The following is a 21,951-nucleotide window of genomic DNA, read 5'->3' as shown; positions in this document are numbered from 1 at the left end:
ATCAAGCCTTCGATTTTATCTCTGGCTATGCTAGTGTAAATCAAAGCAATAAAGGAGATTTATCTTACCATCATCACTATCACCTTTGGTACCAGGATATTTAAAAGCTTTTCTCTATATACACACACACGCACACACACAACAAATACATACACAACAAAACTGGAAAATTTATTTACTACTAGTAGTTATGACTCCTAACCCAATTCATGGGTTTTTTTTAACCGGTCTTGCTTAATGTTTCCTTTAGAAACATTGCCATCTGTGCCATTGCAATCATGAAGATAGGGTTCAGTCTTTTAGAAAAGAGATAAATCTAAGGAGTCTAAAAAGAGGCAATAGATAGTGGAATTGTCCCCAGGTCCTTACTTAATTTGGAGTGCAGGTTTCCATGCCTAAAATATAAAGCTTGTGCTATATACTTGAGCGAGTCTCTTTTGACTCTCAGCCCACCCGCCACCTCCATGTTAGAACTTATATTCTTTTTCCATGATAGATTTTGGCTGCTTTGGTTTACTTTTTGATCATATCTTTCTCTCTTGATATTTTCATGTTTGTTCTTCTCTCCTATATGAGCTACACATTGCTTAAAGATCCTTGTTTTAATCTGCTTTGCAATAAAGCCAGTGGCTTTTTTGATATACCAGCTTGATCATCTTTCCTACACTTCATGCTATGACTATATGAGCAGTCCTTAGGCACTGAAAAGAGTGCTATTTGCAAAGATTGATTTGTAAGGCAGACTTTCATGACTGCTTTGTTCTTTAACATGTTGCTGTGCAAGCAAATGACATAGAAGAATTTTTGAACATTAGCAGAATAACAATAAAGACTTTAAAAACCGATCTCAAATATAATGTAACTTTGGAAGGAAACCATTACTTTGCTTTCTAATTTTGCTATTTACTTTTATCTTGATTGTTTTAGACATGAAAATAACTCTCCATATAGAACATCCAGGCTGATATTAGATGTTTTCTTTCATAAATGAAATACAGTATTTTTTTTTCAGAGATGTGGTATGCACTGAGTAGATTTTAGTTTGAAGATTAATTTAATAGAAAGCCAGTTCAATAGCACTGATAGTTGAAACTGAAAACTTTTATTTTTACCATAAATATTTATAGAAAGAAGGATTCTTGATTAACATACTCAGTCCTGACACGCTGGTAAATTGTTGTATTCCTATAAATAGAATTGGTAAAAAAGTAAAGTTGGATGATTAGTTTCACCAAATAATGGGCAGGGAGCGCAACAAGCAATGTCAAGGCAGGGAGCCCAAGCACAACAGGGTATTTTGTTTTAATGACAGTGGGTGGCTATGCAGGAGACGCAGTGGAGAGAATTAGAATGATTTAGAGAAGAAGGTAAGAAATTATGTCAAAGTATATTTGCTTTGTTCCAGCACTTAGGGAACCCACATCCTGATTTATTACTGTGCAGTAGACAGAGGTCATTCTAGTCTATAAGTTTTTGATCATTGATTCTTAATAGAGTAATCTGGCTAAGCAGTTATTGAAACCTAAAGTCAAATAGCCTCTTTACACTCTGATTAATCAGAGGAAGGGGACGCGGTGGCGCAGCGGCTTAATGACGCTGAAAGTTGCTGGCCAGAAATGGCTGACGCTTCAGCGGTTCGAGTCCAGCCTTCGCATTAAACAGGGTGAGCTCCTGTTTCCTCCCCAGTTCCTGTCAACCCAACAGGTCGAAAACTCACGTGAGTAGACAAATGGGTACTCTCACTCTGGTGGGAGGAAAAATGCTGGTGACGCCTTGGAAAGGAGTCGGGAGCAGTTGCCGGTAAAACGTGAAAACTGTGCTCGCCCGAAAAGGGCGCGAAGCAACGGAAACCCCGCCTCCTGCGCGCGCCAGCTGGGCTCTGCTCTAGGAAGGAGGCTCTGGCAAACCACTTCCGAAACACTTGCCTTGAAAACTGCAAGGACTCATCCAAGCAGTCACTGCAGAGTCAGTAATGACTGAGCGCAGATTAAAAAAAAAAAAAGAGGAAAACAACAAAATAAACAACTACATTTGGAGGGAGGAGCAAGGAGGGGCAATAGCTATGTGTTAACATATTAGTGGTGGTGACTGTATTTGGCTTCAGACCCTGAAAAGCTTCAGCATAACTTTGCTATTTAGACCATGAAAAACTTCTTGAGCTTATAGTCCATGTTTTAACTACCCCATTGTTTCTCTATAATCTACAATAGGGTTCACACCTAGATCTAACAGCATAGGCCGTTCAGGTACTTAGTCCCATGAGTGGCTGAGACTCAGAAGGAAACCCTAATGCCTACCCCATTTTGGGGGTGTTACACATGTGGGTAAGCCACTTGTCAAGGGATTGTTGTGACATAGGCTGGTTATACACCTATGACAGACAAGAGAAAAAACCAATGAGGAGGGCTTATAATTTATAACTTGTTGAGAGATGGGCATACAGTGACAAGAAAGGGGGAGAAGTTTATTCAATTGACATTCAATTGGTAAACATTTCAGAAAGATGCAACAATACTATTTAAGCTTCCTTTGCCACTATTGTTGTACATTGCCTGGACTCACTTCTCACTTAATGATGGAAATTCTGGTCCCAATTACCATTGATAACTGAGGACTACCTGTAAATATGATTCCAAAGTCAAGTAAATAGAAGTTCTTAGAACAGGGGTACATAAGTCTCTCTTGACTGGAAAGTCTTTGCATGCCAATGAAAATATAATAGGTTGATATGGAGTTTCAAAGCGTAGGAACAGCCAGGAGGAGACCTTCAGTTTCTCCTTCCCCACTTTTGCTCTATCCAGCTGGAAACTGTAAGAACTGAATCTCAAATTCCCCCTCCCCGAAAAACCTCTCAGCAGGGTTGGAGGTTCTTCTTGAGCAATGTGGAATGTGATACAAGGAGTTATTTGGGGAAGGGTGGAATTCCATACACTTATCCAAATCCAAGTCTATGAGGTAATTGTGAATGAAGTTAGATTAAATATTGCCTTGATGGTTATAATGCAAAGTTTTTATTTCATGTTAGGAGAATGCTTTCGTTTAATAAATAAAATCCCACTTAAACTCACATTTGTTTAAACTGAAGAGCTAAAGCTATTAACAGAAATGTGTTTGTCAACTGATTTGATCATGCTTTGTTTGACTATTGCTCACATTTATCATTCCCTGAAATATATTCCATCTTGATTAGTACAGTGTACTCTAAGGCTGTTCTCTATAAAAAGCAAGGTGCTTCAATTTGTGCAAAATGCACCTGCTAAGCTAGGAATAGGTATACTATATAAATCACATAATGCTATTACTGAAAGATCTGTACAGGTCATCAGTGGCTTAACAGGCACAATTTTAGATGTTGGCATTAAACTTTAAAATCCTAAATAGCTTAAGGCCTGACAGTCTGAGGGGCTACTACTTCTGTTGATAACCTATCTGACAATTGTGATCTGCAGGACAGACCCTTCTGAAGATGCTGTCAATGTCAAAAGCCTGAGCTATGGACTGTATTCCCTAGGGATTTATACTTGGCCCCCCTTGCTCATTATTAACTGTAAAAATGTATCTCTTTTGTCCAGCTTTTAATTATTAATTAAGTTTAATGTTAATTTTAACTAATGTTTTAAAGTTTTGGGGCTTTTAAAAAAAATTGTTAGCAACCCTGAAATTTTACTTAAGTAGAAAGGCAAGGTATAAACTGAATATTTTTAATATTGATATTTGTGTATTTATGATTATTTAGTTATTTATTTATTTTTATTTGGTTTATATTCCTCCAGGAGCTCAAGGCAATGTACATATTACTCCTTCAAATTTTTCCCCACAAGCCAGCATTCAGTATTATTATATGAATGAAAGATTAATTGACCCAATATCATCTGATCAGGTTCCGTGGCTGAGGGTGGACTTGAACCTAGGTCTCCCCAGTCCAATATCTAAAGCACTATATCTGGGAGAGGAAAGGTGGTAACCTGTGTAGGAAATGGTAGCCTGTTCACCAGCCTCTAAAATGCCCTAGAATAACACATCAACCACAGTATTTTGTAGTATGATGGTGCTCTCCAGAAATTTTGACCAACAGTAGCAAAATCTTCCCCCAAATTTACAAAGAAATAAAACCAAATAATGATGGAAACTGTGTAATAGAAGAAATGTAATTTCAGTGAATATAAAATAAAGCAAATGGGTTTTTAATAGACTAGTAATTAATGAATGGCTATTTAATAAAGAAATGGAATGCATTTTGAAAGAACAACAGCAGAAATTGCAAGCTCCCACATTCAGGTAGGCACTGGTAGATATCACAATTAATGTTATAGTCCCCTGTCCCCCAATTGGAACTACACTGAGAATGGTTGTAGTTGCCTAAATTTGAGAATTGTTGTTATTCAGTGGTTTGCTTACATAATATTAGAGTCATCTTTACAAGTAACTTGTAAAATAGGCCAGCATTATTACTCACATAATGTATTTGGGGGTATAGTCTTTTATCTAAGGCTACCATGTTAGTTCTTGTCTAAAGTGAAAGGGACCTCTAGTTCATAGTTTCTATTATTAAGCCCAACCAATATAGAAACTCTTTTTCATAAATGTGATAGTAGGGATGATGTTTTAAAAGTTGTTTTAGATTTAGTTCCAGAACAGAATCATCTCAATCACTTTGGTTGATGTTTTATGCTTGGAGGGTGACAGGAGAAATGTGATATAATCAATTCTAATGAAATTACAGAAAGTAAATGATAAAAGAACTAAAGTCATATTATAGCCCATAACACTTGGTTATAGATGACTTTCCTAAAAGATTTATGGAAAAAATGTGTTGCAAGCTTCCTAAAAGAAGAGCCTAATTCCTAAGGGAATATTGGGCGAGAGATATGTTCTGCAACAAAAGAGATCATTACCGTATCATAAATGTTCCATCTGAATTAATATTCTGTTAATGGTCCTAGAATCCTTTGGGAATCATAAAGGATGGAAAAGTTATTCTGGATCTCAGTATAATTCCAATCTCTATCTTTATCTATCTTTGGGTTTGTACGACTGACTCTTTTGTACAGGATTGTGGCACAGCCTGCTTATATTGATTAGATTGATATTATATACACACCTATAACACATAAACGTAGATCTACCTTTCTGCTAGATTGCATCTTACTTTTACTGACTCTCAGCTAGTCTGCTTGGAAGCTATATAACATGATTTGTTAGTCTTCTGAATTTGAAATCAGTAGCTTCAAAAGTTAACTGTTTCAAATCAAAGTGTGAGTCATTTTTCATGCAGCAGATGGCACTGTGAATGTCTGTAAGAAAGAAATCAAGGAGAAAATTATGCCTGGGTTAACAGTGTTAAAATTTCTGGGGCTGAATTAGTGCCTAATAGTTGCCAAAATTCAAGTTACTTTAATTCAGAGCATAATTTACCAGTTGTCTGCTCAGGAGTTCTAACTGTACCTATTTCTTATGGCAATGGATTTAGAGTAAGAAAAATAACAATATTAAAAAAGAGATAGAACATTTTAAGATATAATGGTATAGGTAAAAAAAAGTATATGGTGAGTAGGTTATTCAGAATGTGATTCTTAGTTTATAAAGAAAAAATGATAGTTAAAAGACATTTTGTTTTGTATCTTCTAAAACAAAGTTACATATTTATGTACATAAGATGGCTCCAGTAAAGCACTAATTTGGGAATACTAATTTATTACCATAGCTTAAACAAACCTAAATCTATGCTGAATGGTCTGTTGTGTGCAAACATGAAAAATTGGCTGCAATACATATATCCCTGCATAGGATTTGGGGGGCAGGGGCTGGCAACATACTGTTTTCCAAGTATAATTTAATTTATGAGTTCTGCTGAATTACAGTGTGTGTGTTTTCTTATTGTTTTAGGTAATGGACCCCACCATGATCGATGTAGCATTTATAACCCATGCAATTTAGTTGATGGAGTTTACTGCCTCCCAATAGGGCACTGGATTGAAGTTTCTGGGCATACGGATGAAATGAAGCATACAACTGACTTCTATTTTAATATTGCTGGACATCAAGCTATTCACTGCTCCAGGTAACAAAGGAACAAAAATATACCACAGGGAGAATTAGGTGTGAACAGAGATGAGGTGTGGCTTAGGTGGGGACTTTCATAAAAAGATGCTAAGCATGTGTTGTCTTAAGCATTTCCTGCCAGAGGGCTGTTCGTATTATCAGTCCAAATATATTCTGCAGTCTTTATTCTAACTTTTCTTCCATAATGGAGGACAGAAATAAGAAAACTTAGAACACTCTCTGATTGTCTTTTGGTTCACTGGTGTTACCCCTTCCTGGAAGGATATATGGCCTGTTCAGTCAACCCACCCCAGGTGATCCATGGAGCCAAAGAGTTTCCAGAGAGAGCTTGAGGTTTTCCCCGAGGATTTGGTGAACAGTTCAGCCAAGGCCTTAGGTGCTGCCTGGAATGGGCAGGTGGCTGGGGTATTGGACTGCATCTCTCTGTGCACTGATCCTAGGTGTATCTTTGTTCACTGAGGAGTTCCAGGAGATGAAGTACCAGAAGAAATACCTGGAGCACTGTAGGAGGAAGACTCAGAGTGAGTCTGACTAAGCACAGGTAACTTGGACTCTGACTGGGCAGGTCCAACTGAAGTGCCCGGGCCAGATCTTGTGGTACAATCTGGGATGAGTTTGAACTGGTGACTCCTGAGGAAGTGGACAGGGTTGTCAGTTTGGCCACCTGTTTATTGGACCCAGTACCCTTCTGGGTTGTGAAAGTGGCCAGGGAGGTAACTTGTCGTTGGGTCCATGCTATGGTATCAGCCTCTTTGAGGGAGGGGGTGGTACTGCTGCCTTGAAGGAGGCAGTGGTGTGCCCCCTCCTTAAGAGGCTGTCCCTGGACCCAACACTTTTAGATACCTGTAGTCTCCAATCTTCTCTTTTTAGTGAAAGTTGTTGAGAAGGTGGTCAGTCTGCAGTTGATGGTATCCTGGGATGGGGGTAGTGGATAGAGGGCACCTTTGGGGACAGTGGTCACTGTTCTATGGTAGTTCTGTTCCTTCCTCTGGGGCCAGTTTCAATCATTATTTGTTGGGGGAAAGAGGTCGTACCCTAGGGCTCTCCATTGTGGGGTGCTGCAGGGCTCAACTGTGTCTCCCCTTTTATTCAACATCTACATGAAACTGCTGGGTGAAGTCATCCACTGGTTTGGGGTTTGGTATCATCAGTATGTTGATGATACACAATTATATTTTTCAACCCCAGGCCAGCCAAGGGAAACTGTTCAGGTTCTATCCCAGTAGCTGGAGGCTGTACAGGTTTGGATGGGGAGGAATTGTTTCTGACTCATCCTACCAAGACTGATTGGCTGTGGTGTTTGGGGCTGTCTAGATCTGGAAATATTCTATCTTTGGCCTTGAATGGGGTTGCACTTCCCCCCAAGAGTGGTACACAATCTGGGGGTACTCCTGAACTCACAGCTCCTTCTTGATGGGCAGGTCAGGAGGGTCTTTGCACAACTTCAAGTGTACCCTTTCCTAGATCAGTTGTACCCTTTCCTAGATCAGGAGGCCCTTCAGTCACTCATGCCCTAGTCATTTCATGGCCTGACTTCCACAGTGCACTACATAGGTCCTTGAAGACCACTTGGAAATTTCAGCTGGCTCAGAATGCAGTGGCACAGGCAGTGATGGGCATGCCTTAGTGTGCCCATGTGGCACTTCTGCTTCCTGAGCTGCATTGGTTACTAGTATGCTTCTGGGTGCAATTCAAGGTGCTGGTTATGACTTATAAAGCCCACATGATGTAGGGCCTTGTTAGGTGAAGGATACCTATCTCCTGTGGTATCAGCTGGACAGTTTTATCCAACAGAGTTGCCATGCTCTAGGTCCCTTCAGTTAAATGTTTTTTGTCAGGACCACAGAAGCATGCCTTTCATGGCACCTACCCTCTGGAATGAGATTCCCCCCAATATCCATGTGGCTCCTACTCTGCTGGCATTCCAGAAAGCTTTAGAGACTTGGCTGTTCTCCTGGGCCTTGGGTTAAGGTGATTGGTGGGCTGCCAGATCCACCCCCGAGTTTTGTTGTTTATTCTTTTATAAGCATTCTGTTTTTTGTGTGATTGCTTTTATTTTACATCACCCAGAGTCATTTGAAGTCAGGCAGTGTCTAAATCGAATGAATGAAATTAATTAAAATAAATGTAAAGCTTTGGGTGGGTTACAAATGAAAAAACATTGTGTGAACTTTCTCCTCCTCTAAAAGTTTGTGCACAATTTTTAGTTATTTTAGATTACCCAAAGATCTCTTTTGCATGTATGTTTCAGGTCTTAGAGATAAATATTCTGGTTTACCAATACTAAAAAAGTGCAGAATTCCCTCAAATTAAGATTGATTCTTGGTATCACAGGTAGTTTTGGGCAGCATAATGGATGTGGCTCACAACTGCTTTCTTCAGGGGTGTTTTTTTCAGCTTCCTACTCTAGCTTATAGCCCCTGGTGGTCTCCCATCCAAGAAGGGTGCTTAGTTCCTTTGGAATCAACCAAGGCCAGCTAGGTGCTGCCATCTGCTCTGATTCCTGATGTCATGGAAAGATTAATAATAAAAAAAAGCCAGTTATGAAATACTGCCAGTCAGTTTATTTACATACTTTTAACAGTACCTGACATTTTGTTGAATGAACATCTGATTGAGAAACTCAGCAATTACTTTTAATATTGAGTACTGTCTGCTTTATTTGCACTATCAAGCAATCATCCTTTCTGTGCTCCAGAATTAAAACATTTATTGCCTTCGCGAACAAGGCCCTCAGCAGCTTTCTACAAATATCTGTAAGTAGATGCTAATCTCCACATTCAGCTTCTTGACTAACAACAGTAATAGCAGTTGCCAAGCATTGAATTTAAAGTGAATAAGATAGAGGCAAAGATATAAGATAAGGAATTCACTGTCAAGCAGAAGAGAACCAAACCAAAAGCAGTCACAAGAAAAAAAAGGCAGTGGTAGGGGTAAGAAAGCCAGGCAGTAATAGGTACCAGATTAAAAAGATACAGCGACCCTTCGAAATAACAAAGTTGGGTTCTCATAAACTGAATGCAGTAGGTGCAGCTTGCTTCCTTATGACCCTGACGTGGCTGAAGCTGGCTAACATGGAACAAATTAGATGGAGTTACAAGAAAAGCACATGTCAGAGTTTGTTCTTTACATATTTGCATATTTGTGGTCGGTCGGTTGGTCTGTCTGTCTGTCTGTCTGTCTGTCTGTCTGTCTGTCTGTCTGTCTGTCTGTCTATCTATCTATCTATCTATCTATCTATCTATCTATCTATCTATCTATCTGGTAAAGCAGAGGAAAATTGATCTACAGCAACCATTCGCAGTTAAGACGATGAAAAAGTAACTTTGCAACTAGTCCTCACATTTACAACCTTTTCAGGTCTGTAAAGCAAAGGAAAGCTGAAGTAAAATCATAAGCACAGTTGCAGATTCACTTAGCATCTGTTTTGCTTAACAACTAAGTTGTCGGTCCTAGTTGCAGTCACTAGACAAGGACTACCTGTACTTTTTATGGGAAGGGGGAGAAAAATGTCTTTTTGGAAAAGTTATTTTAATTTAGAATAAGTGTAGATGGCAGCATGTGAATGAAATTCAGTCAGTTTTACCAGAAAACTGTCACCCAGCCCAGCATAGTCAGGTCCCTGGAACTGATGGCAGTAGCAAGCAAAAATGCATCTTGCTTTGCCCACTGTACAGCCCATATACAGATCTGAGTAACAGCTATTCAGAAGTAATTTGGGCAGCTTGGGACTATAGTATATCAAGTATAACTTTGAAAATAGATATCAAGCTTAATTGGAAATGCCAGCTTGAAAGTAGGCAGAGGTTTTTCAACTACTCCAAAAATAAATGTCTTATGCTCAAAATGTATTGAGATGATGATGATGATGATGATGATAATGATGATTACTATATACACAACAATGTGAAATCACAGCTGCCAGTTGTTTAGCTGGTGTTAGCCAGCTAAAGATTCGCATCGGGTTCTTCCCAAGAACATAGGATGTCATAATGTACAGATCCATGCAGTGTGGCCTTTTGCAATTAAAATTTTGTCAATGTACAGATTTTCTAAGGGCCATCCAAGGTTTGTTGGTATGGCACCCAGTATGCCAATAACCTCTGGGACTACCACTGCTGGTTTATGCCATAATCTTTCAATTTCAGTTTTCAGATCTTAACACTTTATGATCTTCTCCAATTCTTTGTCTTCTATTCTACTATCCCCTGGTACTGCCACATCAATTATCAACTCTCTTTTTAAAATTAATTAATTAATTATTATTATTACTATTATTACTATTAATCCAATGCAAGGTGAAGGCCTCTTCATTGAAAGTTATGGACTGTAATCTACCAGGTTGATCCATTGTGGGTTGGTAGATAGATGTTTTTTAACTTCTTAGACTAGACCTGGGAAAGAATGACTGGCTCAGAATTACCTGGCTAGCTTCTGTATCTGAGGGAGGACTAGAACCTGGGTTTCCTCACTGTTGTTTTGAAATTTGTTATTTTATGCTTTAACTTATTGTAACAAAATCCAAAGAGTCATAACTGGTATTCTCAGGAGACTGACTGCTTCACTTTCCAACAGCTCAGGAACTGTCATTTGCTCCTTCATATAAGTAATTGTACGCCACCCAGAGTCACTTTGTGTGAGATGGGTGGCTATATAAATGTGACATATAAATAAATAATAATAAAAATTCCAACGGGAGAGCTCTAACAGCATGCTCAGAAAATCTTCCCTATGTGTCTTTATGGGATTAACAATATGCTGCCAAGTAGTTTGTTTGAAACTGTTTTTTCAGCACTTGACAACAAACTGAGAAACATATGAAATCAATGTGGTGTTATTTAAAATTCCATTACCTTGTGATATGCAAGTAAATAAAAGCAGGAAATAATATACAAATTAATAGGAGAGCCATGTATAATACAGGAATCATATCACTAAAAATGCTGCCTATGCACGATGGACAATTTATCCTTGTATGTGACTTTTGTTCCTTTTGAGAAGGTTCAGACTTGAAAAGGTTCAGACTTTTGCCTCAAGGTTGAACCATTTATTAATTCAGAGATGTCAGGATGAAGCAGGCAAACCAAATGCATTATGACAACCCAAGATCCAGCTTGTCCAAATGAATTTTAACAACCCAAGACCTGGCTTAACAGTTATAATGCTCAGAGACATATATACGGTTCATTTGAAAGTATCAAAGCAAAGGATAAAAGTATATTGGTTAGCCCATTAAGGCTAAAAGAAATTATCCAGCAAGGATACATGCTTTGTTTAATATTTAAGTCCTAGCCAAAAGCTTCATCTGGTGCATATTTATCCATATTCCGTGACAGTCATTAAAATTTCTGGTTGCTGTTAATATTTACACTGAATTATTCATTCAGAATATGAAGGAGGGGTCTAAAATACTTCGTTATTGTTGCTTTTTATTCAGTTTGAATTAAGTTCAAAAGTAAAATCTATTTAAATATTTAAAGAAAAATGTGAATGCTAAGTGTCTGGAGTGATTTTTTATTTCAAAATTATAACATGGAACTATGGAAGGGGAAAAGGACAACTTTTAACTGGAGTTTAATGAGCTATGTGGTATGAACAGAAAGCCACAGTGATGCTCTGTAGTTAAAAAATTGCAGTCAGAGTTATTACATTTGTTGCAGTTCCTACATTTGGAACTAAGTTTTGAGGCCCAGCCTTAATCATATACAACAGAAATTCATTATCAGCTGCATCAGTCATTGGGGTTCTATATGGTGAGTTAGAGAACAAAAATAATTGTTTTGTTGTCTGACTACTGGCCCTAATTAAAACAGAAACAAGTATCTTTGTTTCTGACACAGGCGAATGGGTTTATACTGTCCCTTTTGAAGTTGGTTGAAAGTTAGCTACTGATTTTACTCTTTTGAAACTCAAATAGTTCATAAATATTAGGTCTGAAGCCTCAAAAGGGCAGGGGGCTTCACTTTAATAAAGGCTTTGATGAAGCATCCTTTTGAAGTTGCTTCACAAAATGAACCCTCTGTTAAGTTCCCCATTGAAGCCACTGTGCCACATAAAATTAGGCACTGTGCTGGCCTCAGATGCACCCATTTCCAGTGAAACTAACTGATTGCTGATCAAGGCAGCCTGCCTCCACACTTTTGAGAGGAAGTGGAGGATCTTACTTTTTCCATGCTGAGGCACTATTTTCAAGTGGATCCCTCAGCAATTAGTGTCAAAGAAACTTCCCAAAGCAAAGCAGTGTCATTTCACCCTGATATATCATTTATAATTAAACACCACATGCAAATAGATGAGCTGCAATAAGCAGCTGTCTTAAGATGCTTATAGATAATTTGCAGATTGACCCTCTGGGAAGTAAGAATACAAAATTCTGCAGCCTCAGTATTTATGTGTGTCTATATGTGTACACAGTCTAAAAATATTTGTTTTGTTAAGATATATATATTTCAGAGATGTACACAAAAAAACATTGACAAGTATGAACAGCACAATGAAATGAATTAAATATCAATAAATAAGAGACTAAAATTAAGCCAAAATCATTTTGGCTACAATCCTATATACATTTACTTCTCAAAGAGATTAGAAATTCTTAAATAATTGTCTTTGAATTGGGTGGCAGTTTAATATTCAGTTATTTAAGAGGCATATACTGAAAGGGAGGAAACACTATAGAAAGAGTGGAGCACATTATTACAGAAAGTGTTAATGCCTTAACAATTAGATCACCAGAGTGTATCAAGAGAAGCAGGGCTTGTCCAGGACTTCTCCTTTCCCTGTCACTTCTTCCTCTTCTGTCATCTTTATTTGGCTTGTTTCTCCCTTTGTTTTTGTTTTTCTTTCCCTTCCAAATTCAGGTACACTTTCTGCAGATGAAGTTCCCAGTCAAGGAACTTCATCATCCATGAAGATCAAAGGGAATGTTAGTTCCATATCAGTATGCTCAAACAGTAATTGCCAGTAATAAACCAGTCTTTCAGGACCAAGCAATCCAGGTGGCCACAGACCACACTGGGGTTGTCATTAAACAGTGAGAAACATTTGTCCCCACACTTCTCTCCCTGTGAAGATGGCTCTGGAACTGATGGATCAAACTCAACAGCTTTGCAGCAGCCAGCCATATGTCAGATGTCAACAGTGACTTAGCAGATCATTTCAGCAGGATAGCAGCTATATGTCATGAATGAAATCTCCAACTATTGTTAACCATATCTTCAATATTTGGAGCTAACCAGTGATAGATTTATTTGCATCTTGGAACCATGCTTAATATCTTCACTCATATCCCAAAGGTGGCAAGAGCCCAAGAAGATATGTTCCTCCTCAAATGGAGGGTACTTCTTCTTTATGCACTTTCACTCATTTCACTAACCCAAAATATTACCAAGGTTGTAGATAGTCCATAGACTATGCATCCTAGTAAGCCTTTGGGGGTCAAGATAGTCTTAGTTTTTCTCCCTATTATTGTCTTTGATATACTCTAGTTTTTCTCAGCATTTGGATCTGCTCTCTCTCCATAAGTGTCAGTCCAGTTCTCAACAGTGTGGTTCATGTGGTTATTTTCTCAGAGATACTAGATGTTATAGAAGTTGCATATAAGGCAATTCCCTATGTATGTAAAACTAGGAAGTGGACTTCTTGAGGTTCCTGGGTTTGGAGAGATTTCACTTGGAGTATGATTTTCTTATCAAAGGTACAAATTTGATGTTCATTTTAATAGAAGTTTATTTAGCTAGTATCTTTGCTCAACCCTTTCCATAGAGAGTTATTCAGGTTTATCTCCTCCAGATAAAACATGCTTTCTCACTGTTCCTTATAATATATATCCCCTTGGATATATCAACTTTGCCCCCCAAAACATCCATGGATTTGGAACATTCTCCATAAAGAGCTTTTTCTGTGGAGAGTTTTCATATGAATTAGGTGTGTGGTTGTTTGTTTGTTTGTTTAATATTAAATGTATATACCGCCTTTATTTTGTACAAAAGATAGCACGCTTAATGCTCCTGCCTCCTGTTTTCCCCACAATAACCACCCTGTGAGGTGGGTTGGGCTGACAGAGAATGACTAGCCCAAAGTCACCCAGCCAGCTTTCATGCTTAAGAGAGGACTGGATGATGTAAATCGCACTAAAACCTAGAGACAGTGCCAGTGTCTGCTACTCTGGACAATAAAGCAGATTTTCTGTGTACCTTAGATTTTTTTTTCAAATTGATGATCCATATTCTAAGTCTCTGTTACCAATTAGTCAAGTAACTTTTACTGTATTAGAGTATGTCAGTCTCCATCTTATCTAAGGCAGAAACTGGGGTTATACCATCTACATTTGTAAGCGCTGTGGTGCTGATGCACACATAAGGTCTAATGTATGTGAACTCAGAGGCACATGCTACCATCATCTGCAATATCCTTTGTTTTTCTTTGTTGCTTTGAGCAATATTGTATCAGTATATAAGGCCAATGATGGCTCAGTACAGTTGGCTGCATATTTCCATGAGAACCCAAAAAGCCCTATGTACTGAAAAGTCTGTAGATGCAATGGCCATATAATTTTGGGCTTCATTTTTCATAGGGCTTATCTAAAACTTTCAAACATTAGCTAGGAAGGTAATATACAATTTATCAAAAGAAAAACTTGCAGATTCCCATTATTTTGCCTATAGTTTTAGAACATTTCTAGTTATTAAAAGCCAACAAACATTTAAAAATTATTGTTTTCTTCTGTCAGGAGGCTTTTTGTTTCTCAGAATAACAAACTCCAAACAAGTGAACTGTAGCTGTGCTTATAACAAACATACTTAAAAACCTCATTTATTGTGATACTCAAGAAGTTAAATTACAATTCCTGTAATAGCTAAAAATGAAGCAGGATAGAAGCTGTGTTCTGGCAGTTTTGCCACTCTGCTTGAATATATTATATTATATTATATTATATTATATTATATTATATTATATTATATTATATTATATTATATTATATTATATTACATTACATTACATTACATTACATTACATTACATTACATTACATTACATTACATTACATTTATATTATTTACCCCTTATTAGATAATAACACTGAAGCTTAATGGTCAGTATTATGTGTTTCATTCTATATTTTCCCATATGATACTTTTTAAAAAGTAATAAATCTGAGAGAAAAAGTATTTTCTTACATTAAAATTAAACCCAAGAAAAAAGATCAATTTGATAGCAGTTGCCTCACAGAAATGTGAAACTTTTTCCTATAAAAAGACAAATTGTTCAGAAAAAGTCATGTGGAAGAATCTTCTGGCATGTATTCATGGCAAATACATGATAGTGTATTTATATGGATGACGGTTTCTACCAAAATGGTGTGATATGCCTCTGAAGCTTCTTGGTAAGTTGAGTCTTTGTGTTGTACTCCAGGTAAAGGGAATTTTTTCACGTATTTGTAATTAAACATAAATGTTAGGGAGCAAGATAACTTGGGCTGTATTTACAGTTTTGGCTTATGTATGATAGGATAACCCCAAAGCATTGCCTTCAGTCTGACAAGCAGGTTATCTCCCCATTATTTCTCACATTCTTCAATTTTATTGTCACTTCAAAGTTTTATCCATATGGCTTCAGGTATATCTCAGTTATTCTTTGTCTCTAAGTGTTTGTGCCTATTATCTTATTTTTAGGAGGAATGATAATAGACCCCTCACCTTACAGACTGATAAATCAGACTTTGTATTGCAGCACAAAGAGTATCATAAATCATAAGCATAATGCTTTGCATTCCATGATAAGAAATACACACAGACACATATACATACAGGTAGTCCTCAACTTATGACCATTCGTTCAGTGACTGTTTGAAGTTACAATGGCGCTGAAAATGGTTATGACCGGCCCTTGGAGTTCCAGCTGCCCCACCACCCCAGCAGTCACATGATTGTGATCTGGGTGCTTGGCAACCCATTCGCACTAACAACCAATTGCCAAGTGCCCCATGATCATGAGATAGCCATTTGCAACCTTCCCTGCCAGCTTTCCCAGAAAGTCAATGGGGAAGCCAGCAGGGAAGGTCGCAAGTCACTGGGATAAGTCTCCCCCACCCGTGTACCCTCCCCAGCCCCTCTGTACTTGCAGCGCACTGGCAACTCATGCATCCCCCACACCGTCCCTGACCCTTGCCGTGCCTCCCTTGCACCCCTGTGCACCCACCCTGACCTATGCAGTGCCTCTCACGCACACCCTCCCACCTTCATGCACCCTCCCCAACCCTCCCTCACACACTTGTGCCTCTTATGCATTCTCCCTGACCTCCCTGTACCCCCTGTACCCCCTACTCCCTCCCCCACCTGGCAGCAGCCACCTACCTGCCTGTGGACCTGGGATTTGCAACTTCCTGCCAGCTTCTCAGCCCAGCTTCCCGCAACCAAACCTGATTTTGGTTGTGGGAAGCCGGCAGGAAGTTGCCTTGCCTAACAACTGTGGGATTCAGTTAATGATGGAAACTGGGACTGCAGGGATTGCCGTCACTAAGTGACGTGGTTGCATTTTATGACCACATTGCTTAACAATGGAAATTCTCATCCCAGTTGCTGTTGTAGGCCGAGGACTACCTGTAGTGTGGTTTTCAACAGTAATTACAATGAGTACTGTATCTTCTTTTGGTTGCCAAATTTGTTCCCATGCGAGAACTTCAAAAAAATAGACTAGATTACATCTAAGAAGAAAATTTATCTTTGCTTAACTACTTTTCATCAGGATGCCACAAATAATGAATGGGAAATGCACATAGAAAAAATGTAATAGCTTCTTGATTCCATTCATTTGAAAGCCCTGGAGTAGAATTGAGTTAAAATATGTAGCTATTACTAATTTATAAGATAATTTCTATATACTAATTTTCCCCTCCTATTTTCATGTTTCAGATGAAAATAAGTGTATGCATTTGTGCTTGAAAACATACACCCTTATCTATATCTGTGTCTATTTGTACCTACTTTAAAGACCAGCTCAAGACTATTTGTTCTTTTAGTACAAGGATAAAGATGCCATCTGCCCAATTCTATGTACAGAAATCAGCTGTGCTGACAAGCAGATCTTAGTTCAATACCAATAATGGTACAATATCATTCATAATACCTGAAAATTACTTTATGCATATGGGGTGCAAGGCAGGTTTCCTATCACAGCTTTCTTCCCATTTCTTTCCAGGGCTTCCTGCCACCAGCATTTGCTCCCTGTGATGGCCAACTTATTCTGTTATAAGAACCCATCTTCTTTTCAATAATCCTTTGGATTGCTGTTATTTTTTCTTGGCAGGTCTACTGAGAGTGATACAGTTTGCCTATAGTTTTAATTAATATGCTGGCAAGTGCCTGTATCTTCCTTTATAAATTCAGAATACCATTATAATTAAATGAAGTTAGCCCAATAAAAATATCAGCTTAATTAATTGTATTCCATTTATTCAGGGAATTGAAGTATAGTTCTAATATATTGGTGCTTTATGTTTGCTTTAGATTTTGCTCCCATCAGCTCCTCCAGAGTATCGAATGGAACTGTCCAGCCCCACACAGCTGGGCAAGATCAAGGAAGCAAAAACTACACAGACTTCAGTAAGGTGCTTTGAATGCTAGTCTTGCAGAATCTTGGAAAGTGTAAGAGGAATCTCCAACCCTTGTTTATAATGAGTTGATTAAGTCTCTTTGAATGATTTAAAGCTCTTCTTTCCAGGTTTCTTGCCACCTAGGCTGAGATGCCTTTTATAAGGCAAGCTGCCAATGGACTCACCTTCTATCTTGATTGTTTTGAGCTACTCTGCTTTCCATTATTTTCCCAGATGTCTCATGAACAAAAATTGGGAGGCGCTGCTCACAGTCACTCATGCCTTAGTCACCTCTCAGTTGGGCTGTTGCAACAAACTCTACGTGGAACTGCCCTTGAAGAGCATTCAGAAGCTTCAGCTTGTACAGAATACAGCGGCACATGCAGTTCTGGGCACACCTTGGTATGCCACTGCTTTGTGAACTATGCTGGCTCCTAGTAGGCTTCTGGGTACATTTCTAGGTGCTGGTTGTCACCTTTAAAGCTGTACATGGCATGGGGCCAGGATACTTGCAGGATTGCCTTTCCAATATGATTTCTGCCCATCCGACCAGATTTAGCAGAGTGGGCACGCAGGGTCACTTGATGGGTCCTTTCTCTGCCATAGTGCCTGCCCTTTGAAACAGCCTGTTCCTTGAGATACAGATGGCCCTGATTCTATTGACCTTTCAGAAGGCCGTGAAGACCTGGCTCTTCCTCCAGGCATTAAAGCTGGGATATTAGTTATGGGAGCTCTTTGTTTGTCACCCAGGGTTTCTTAGGATGGGTGGGTGGATGGATGGATAACAGAAGCTATCTTCTTTTCCCTCTCAGTTGCCTGGACTGTCACTTGAAATTAAGCTTCCCTTGCCACTCTTGATTTGGAAAAATGAATGTGTGGCTTCTCCATTTCAAGAGAAATATTCCGGCAGCATCTCTCTTTTCCCTCTTGGATATATAAAATCTCTCTCAGTTAATGTGTGCTTAAAAGGAAAAATGAACATCTGTAGAACAATATAAATATGTAATAGGGATACAGAATTAATCACAGTTTCCTCTTGTTCAGCTTCCTGTTGTATGTGCATTTTTTGCTCTTCAAATACTACACAAGGCAGATCTATGCAGTATTATGCATATCTTAACCTATTAAGATCCATGTTGTATAAGATCAAACGTTGAACATGCAATAAAATTAGTTTTCCACAACTGTTTACCTTCTAGATGTGTTAGGATTACAATTCTCTGATTTCCCAGCCACCTGGGAATTGTGGGAGATGTAGCCCTAATATTTCTAGACAATTGGGAAAGGTAGTGATAATGATCCTGACAATCATGAAATGTTTTGTGAAATTGAATCAGAACACTTGATGGGCAAGTATAGTGAACTATAAAAATTGAAAGTGTAGTACAGTTTAAGTAGATAATAAAAACAGGAATCATGCTGGATTTAAGAAGTGAATGCACAGGCACCCATCTAAGCAAAACCAGCAATATAAATTAATGGCTGGTGAGTTTCATTATCTCTAGTTTCTTTGGCAGAGTAGCTTAATTTTAGTAAGTATTAGCTTTAATCATAAGGAACAGCCATAGAGAGCTTCATTATAGATAAACAAGTTAAATTCATCACTTCATTGTAAATAAACAAGTTAAATTTACTGAAATCTGCTTACAGAGGCTTGCCTTTACACTGCTTCTTGACATGGTTGAGTTGGTTGTGAAACTAGAAGATGTTTACAAGGCTGGTAATTTTTTAATGCTTCACAATGCAAAATGGTGTCAGAACAGCAATGATGTTTTACAACTCCAGGCTTGTAATGTCTCTGTAGGTAAGAACAGAATTTACACCGATTAAATGAAAAGAATTTGTTCTAGTTTCATTTGCACCCAAAGTGAATCGTCAAATTTAATTAAGAATGTGCAGAGTTGGGAAGGGAATCATCGATGCATCCTATGCATTGGTATCATTAAAATAATTGAATGTATTGTGACAGAATAGTAATTGTGAAAGTGACTTTATAAAACCTCATGTTTTCTTAATATCTGTTTACTTCATTTTCAAATTGTTACACATTTTCAGAACCAGCCTCAATCCCTTTGGTGTTGTTACATTGTGTAGAGAGTAAGGAAGATGATCTTGATGGAGTTATGCAGAATCCATTGCTAGGGTGTTGAGAGATGAAAAATTTTAAGTCCATAACAAACATATAAAGTTTGTAAGCAACTCAGATAGACACCTCCCTAATTCACTTAAGTATAAGAAGGGAGAGGAAGTACAGCACAATCTGACTTGCAAGATTCTATTATTACAGCTAATCTCAATAAAAGTAGTTTTAACCTTCCTGTGGAGTTGATTACTTAATCTGGTCTACCTAATGGGGCTGACATGTTGTTCATAGGGTAAAGAAAGTATGAAAATAAGTCTTCATTGGGAGGATGTGTATTGTAATTTGTCCTCGGACCCCTCACCTGAGGACATCTAATTGAAAACTCTTACAAGTTACTTCTCATGGCACCCAAGACTGAATGGCTATAGATGATTGTCTTGTCCTTCTTATTTCTTCAGGGCCGGCTTCCCTGTCCATTTTCCACTAGTATCAGTGAACCGTGGGTAATTAATATTTTCAGCTAGATATAAGGTCTAAACAACATTGTCATTCATAATCTTTTGTGTACCCAATTTGGTCTTATGTATGCTTGCTTTTTATGAGTCTTTACTCTCAGCCAATTTACTCACTTAATGCTTTTCTTTCTCTTGTCTTTCCTTTAATATGTAAAGTGAGACTTAAGGAAGAAAGTTGTAAGTTCTAGTAATTTTATAGAACTCTTGAATTTGATCATGGGACAACTCCCTAAATTCCACTTTTCATGATGTACTAAAAGAATTTTTTAAAAGTGTGAATCATTTATAGTGCCAGAATCCTTGCAAAATACCATTGCAAAATATCAATTCCGCTAAATATTAGCTTGGCTTTTTCACTTGTTTTTTTACTTGCTGTGGTTCTGCCATTAAAAGTCATGGGGGGAGGGATGTAAGGTATGGGAAGATGGATGGAAGACCATTAGAGGCAGATTGGCTCTTATAACAAGCAATGGAATGTTCAAGGTTGTACCAACGGGAGAATGTGAGAAGACTAAGGAGGCAGGGAGGCGAGAGGAGGAGAAGGAAAAAGGGTAAAAGCAACTTTTGGTGCTCACAGGCTTAGTCTTAGCAATGCTTTGGATCTGTACATTTATTCTCAATAAATGAACTTTTTTTTGAATCATGAATGGTTGCCAGGAGAGTTACTGTAATTGAGAGCTGAAGGTGTCAGGTCGTTACATATAGTTTCCCTCTCCCATTTCTGTAATATATACCAACTTTTAATGTGAGTTTTAGAAGTAAGCTCCACATTACCTTGTCACTTAAAACAGTTTACAGAACTACTCTTACTGAAAATAACAATTTGGATCATTCCACAGATATCATATAAAAGAGGAACATGGTCCCAGAAATTGTTGATCAAAATCAGGCTCAGAGCAAAATTTTGTTCTGTACATATCAAATCTTGAGTACCATTATGTAGGAACTGAAATGTCTTTGCTATCTAAGAGCTAACAGGCTTGGAGCACAGGGATGAAAATGATGGAAAATCCAAAAACTTCAAGGAAAGTAAAAATATAGTTATCCTCCCTTTTTCCACATTTTTGATTACTGTTGCATGTACCAGGAACAAAGCGTATGCCAGGATAAAGGAAGAAACCTGGGCAGTTCAAATTTGATGTCCTTTTCTGCAACCCAACTGAGGAGTTGAAACTAAAACTACGATAAAAAGTATGAATAATAAAGCAAAATATATCCATGGCAAACCCAAAGAACAATATTGGGGGGAGTGGGGAATAGTGCTTTTGAGAAAACATATATTCATATATAATATTGAACAGAAATACAAATATTTTAAACATCCATATTAAACATTTCTGTCCAAAATGGTATTTGAAAGTAGTTGTTTATAAAAAACAACAACAACTTGGTAATGAATATTGATTAAACGTCAAGTGTTCTTCATTATAAAGTTTTTCAAAGTACTTTGTTGAATTATTCACTTTTCAGCCATGCTGATTTTCTGCACTTTTAAATAACAGAAAAGATTTAATAAATGAAATAGTTTACTTTTTTTTTCAATGTTCTGCAATAACAAAGTTAGTGGCTGACTATAAAAGCTGAATCAGTTTTATGTGCTGGTTCAGTTTATATGCTTTAGCAAACATACAGTGTTTGAGTATATCCTGAGTATTCCTTGTAAGAGATTGTTGGTGATTTTCCAAGTTCTTCCAATCT

At 38.0% G+C, this 21,951-nt stretch overlaps 1 protein-coding gene across 2 annotated transcripts in view; it reads left to right on the top strand.

The window, feature by feature from the left end:
- Window positions 1-21,951, top strand: part of EPM2A (EPM2A glucan phosphatase, laforin) — a 47,532-nt gene that overhangs the window by 10,170 nt on the left and 15,411 nt on the right. Inside the window, exons 2-3 of one of the 2 annotated variants that reach the window (XM_088141724.1) lie at window positions 5,887-6,061; window positions 17,570-17,665. In XM_088141724.1, coding sequence (XP_087997850.1) covers window positions 5,887-6,061; window positions 17,570-17,665 — 271 coding nt within the window. The remainder of the gene's footprint in view (window positions 1-5,886; window positions 6,062-17,569; window positions 17,666-21,951) is intronic. The other variant, XM_007427588.4, reaches the window with a different exon arrangement.

The sequence above is a fragment of the Python bivittatus genome, unplaced genomic scaffold (genome assembly GCF_059951505.1).
Source record: "Python bivittatus isolate LINGU-HERP-01145 unplaced genomic scaffold, Pbiv_v1 ctg000020_np1212, whole genome shotgun sequence".
Taxonomy (NCBI): Eukaryota; Metazoa; Chordata; class Lepidosauria; order Squamata; family Pythonidae; genus Python; species Python bivittatus.
The sequence above is the reverse complement of the archived record's forward strand: the minus strand, read 5'-3'. Positions and strand labels throughout refer to the sequence as shown.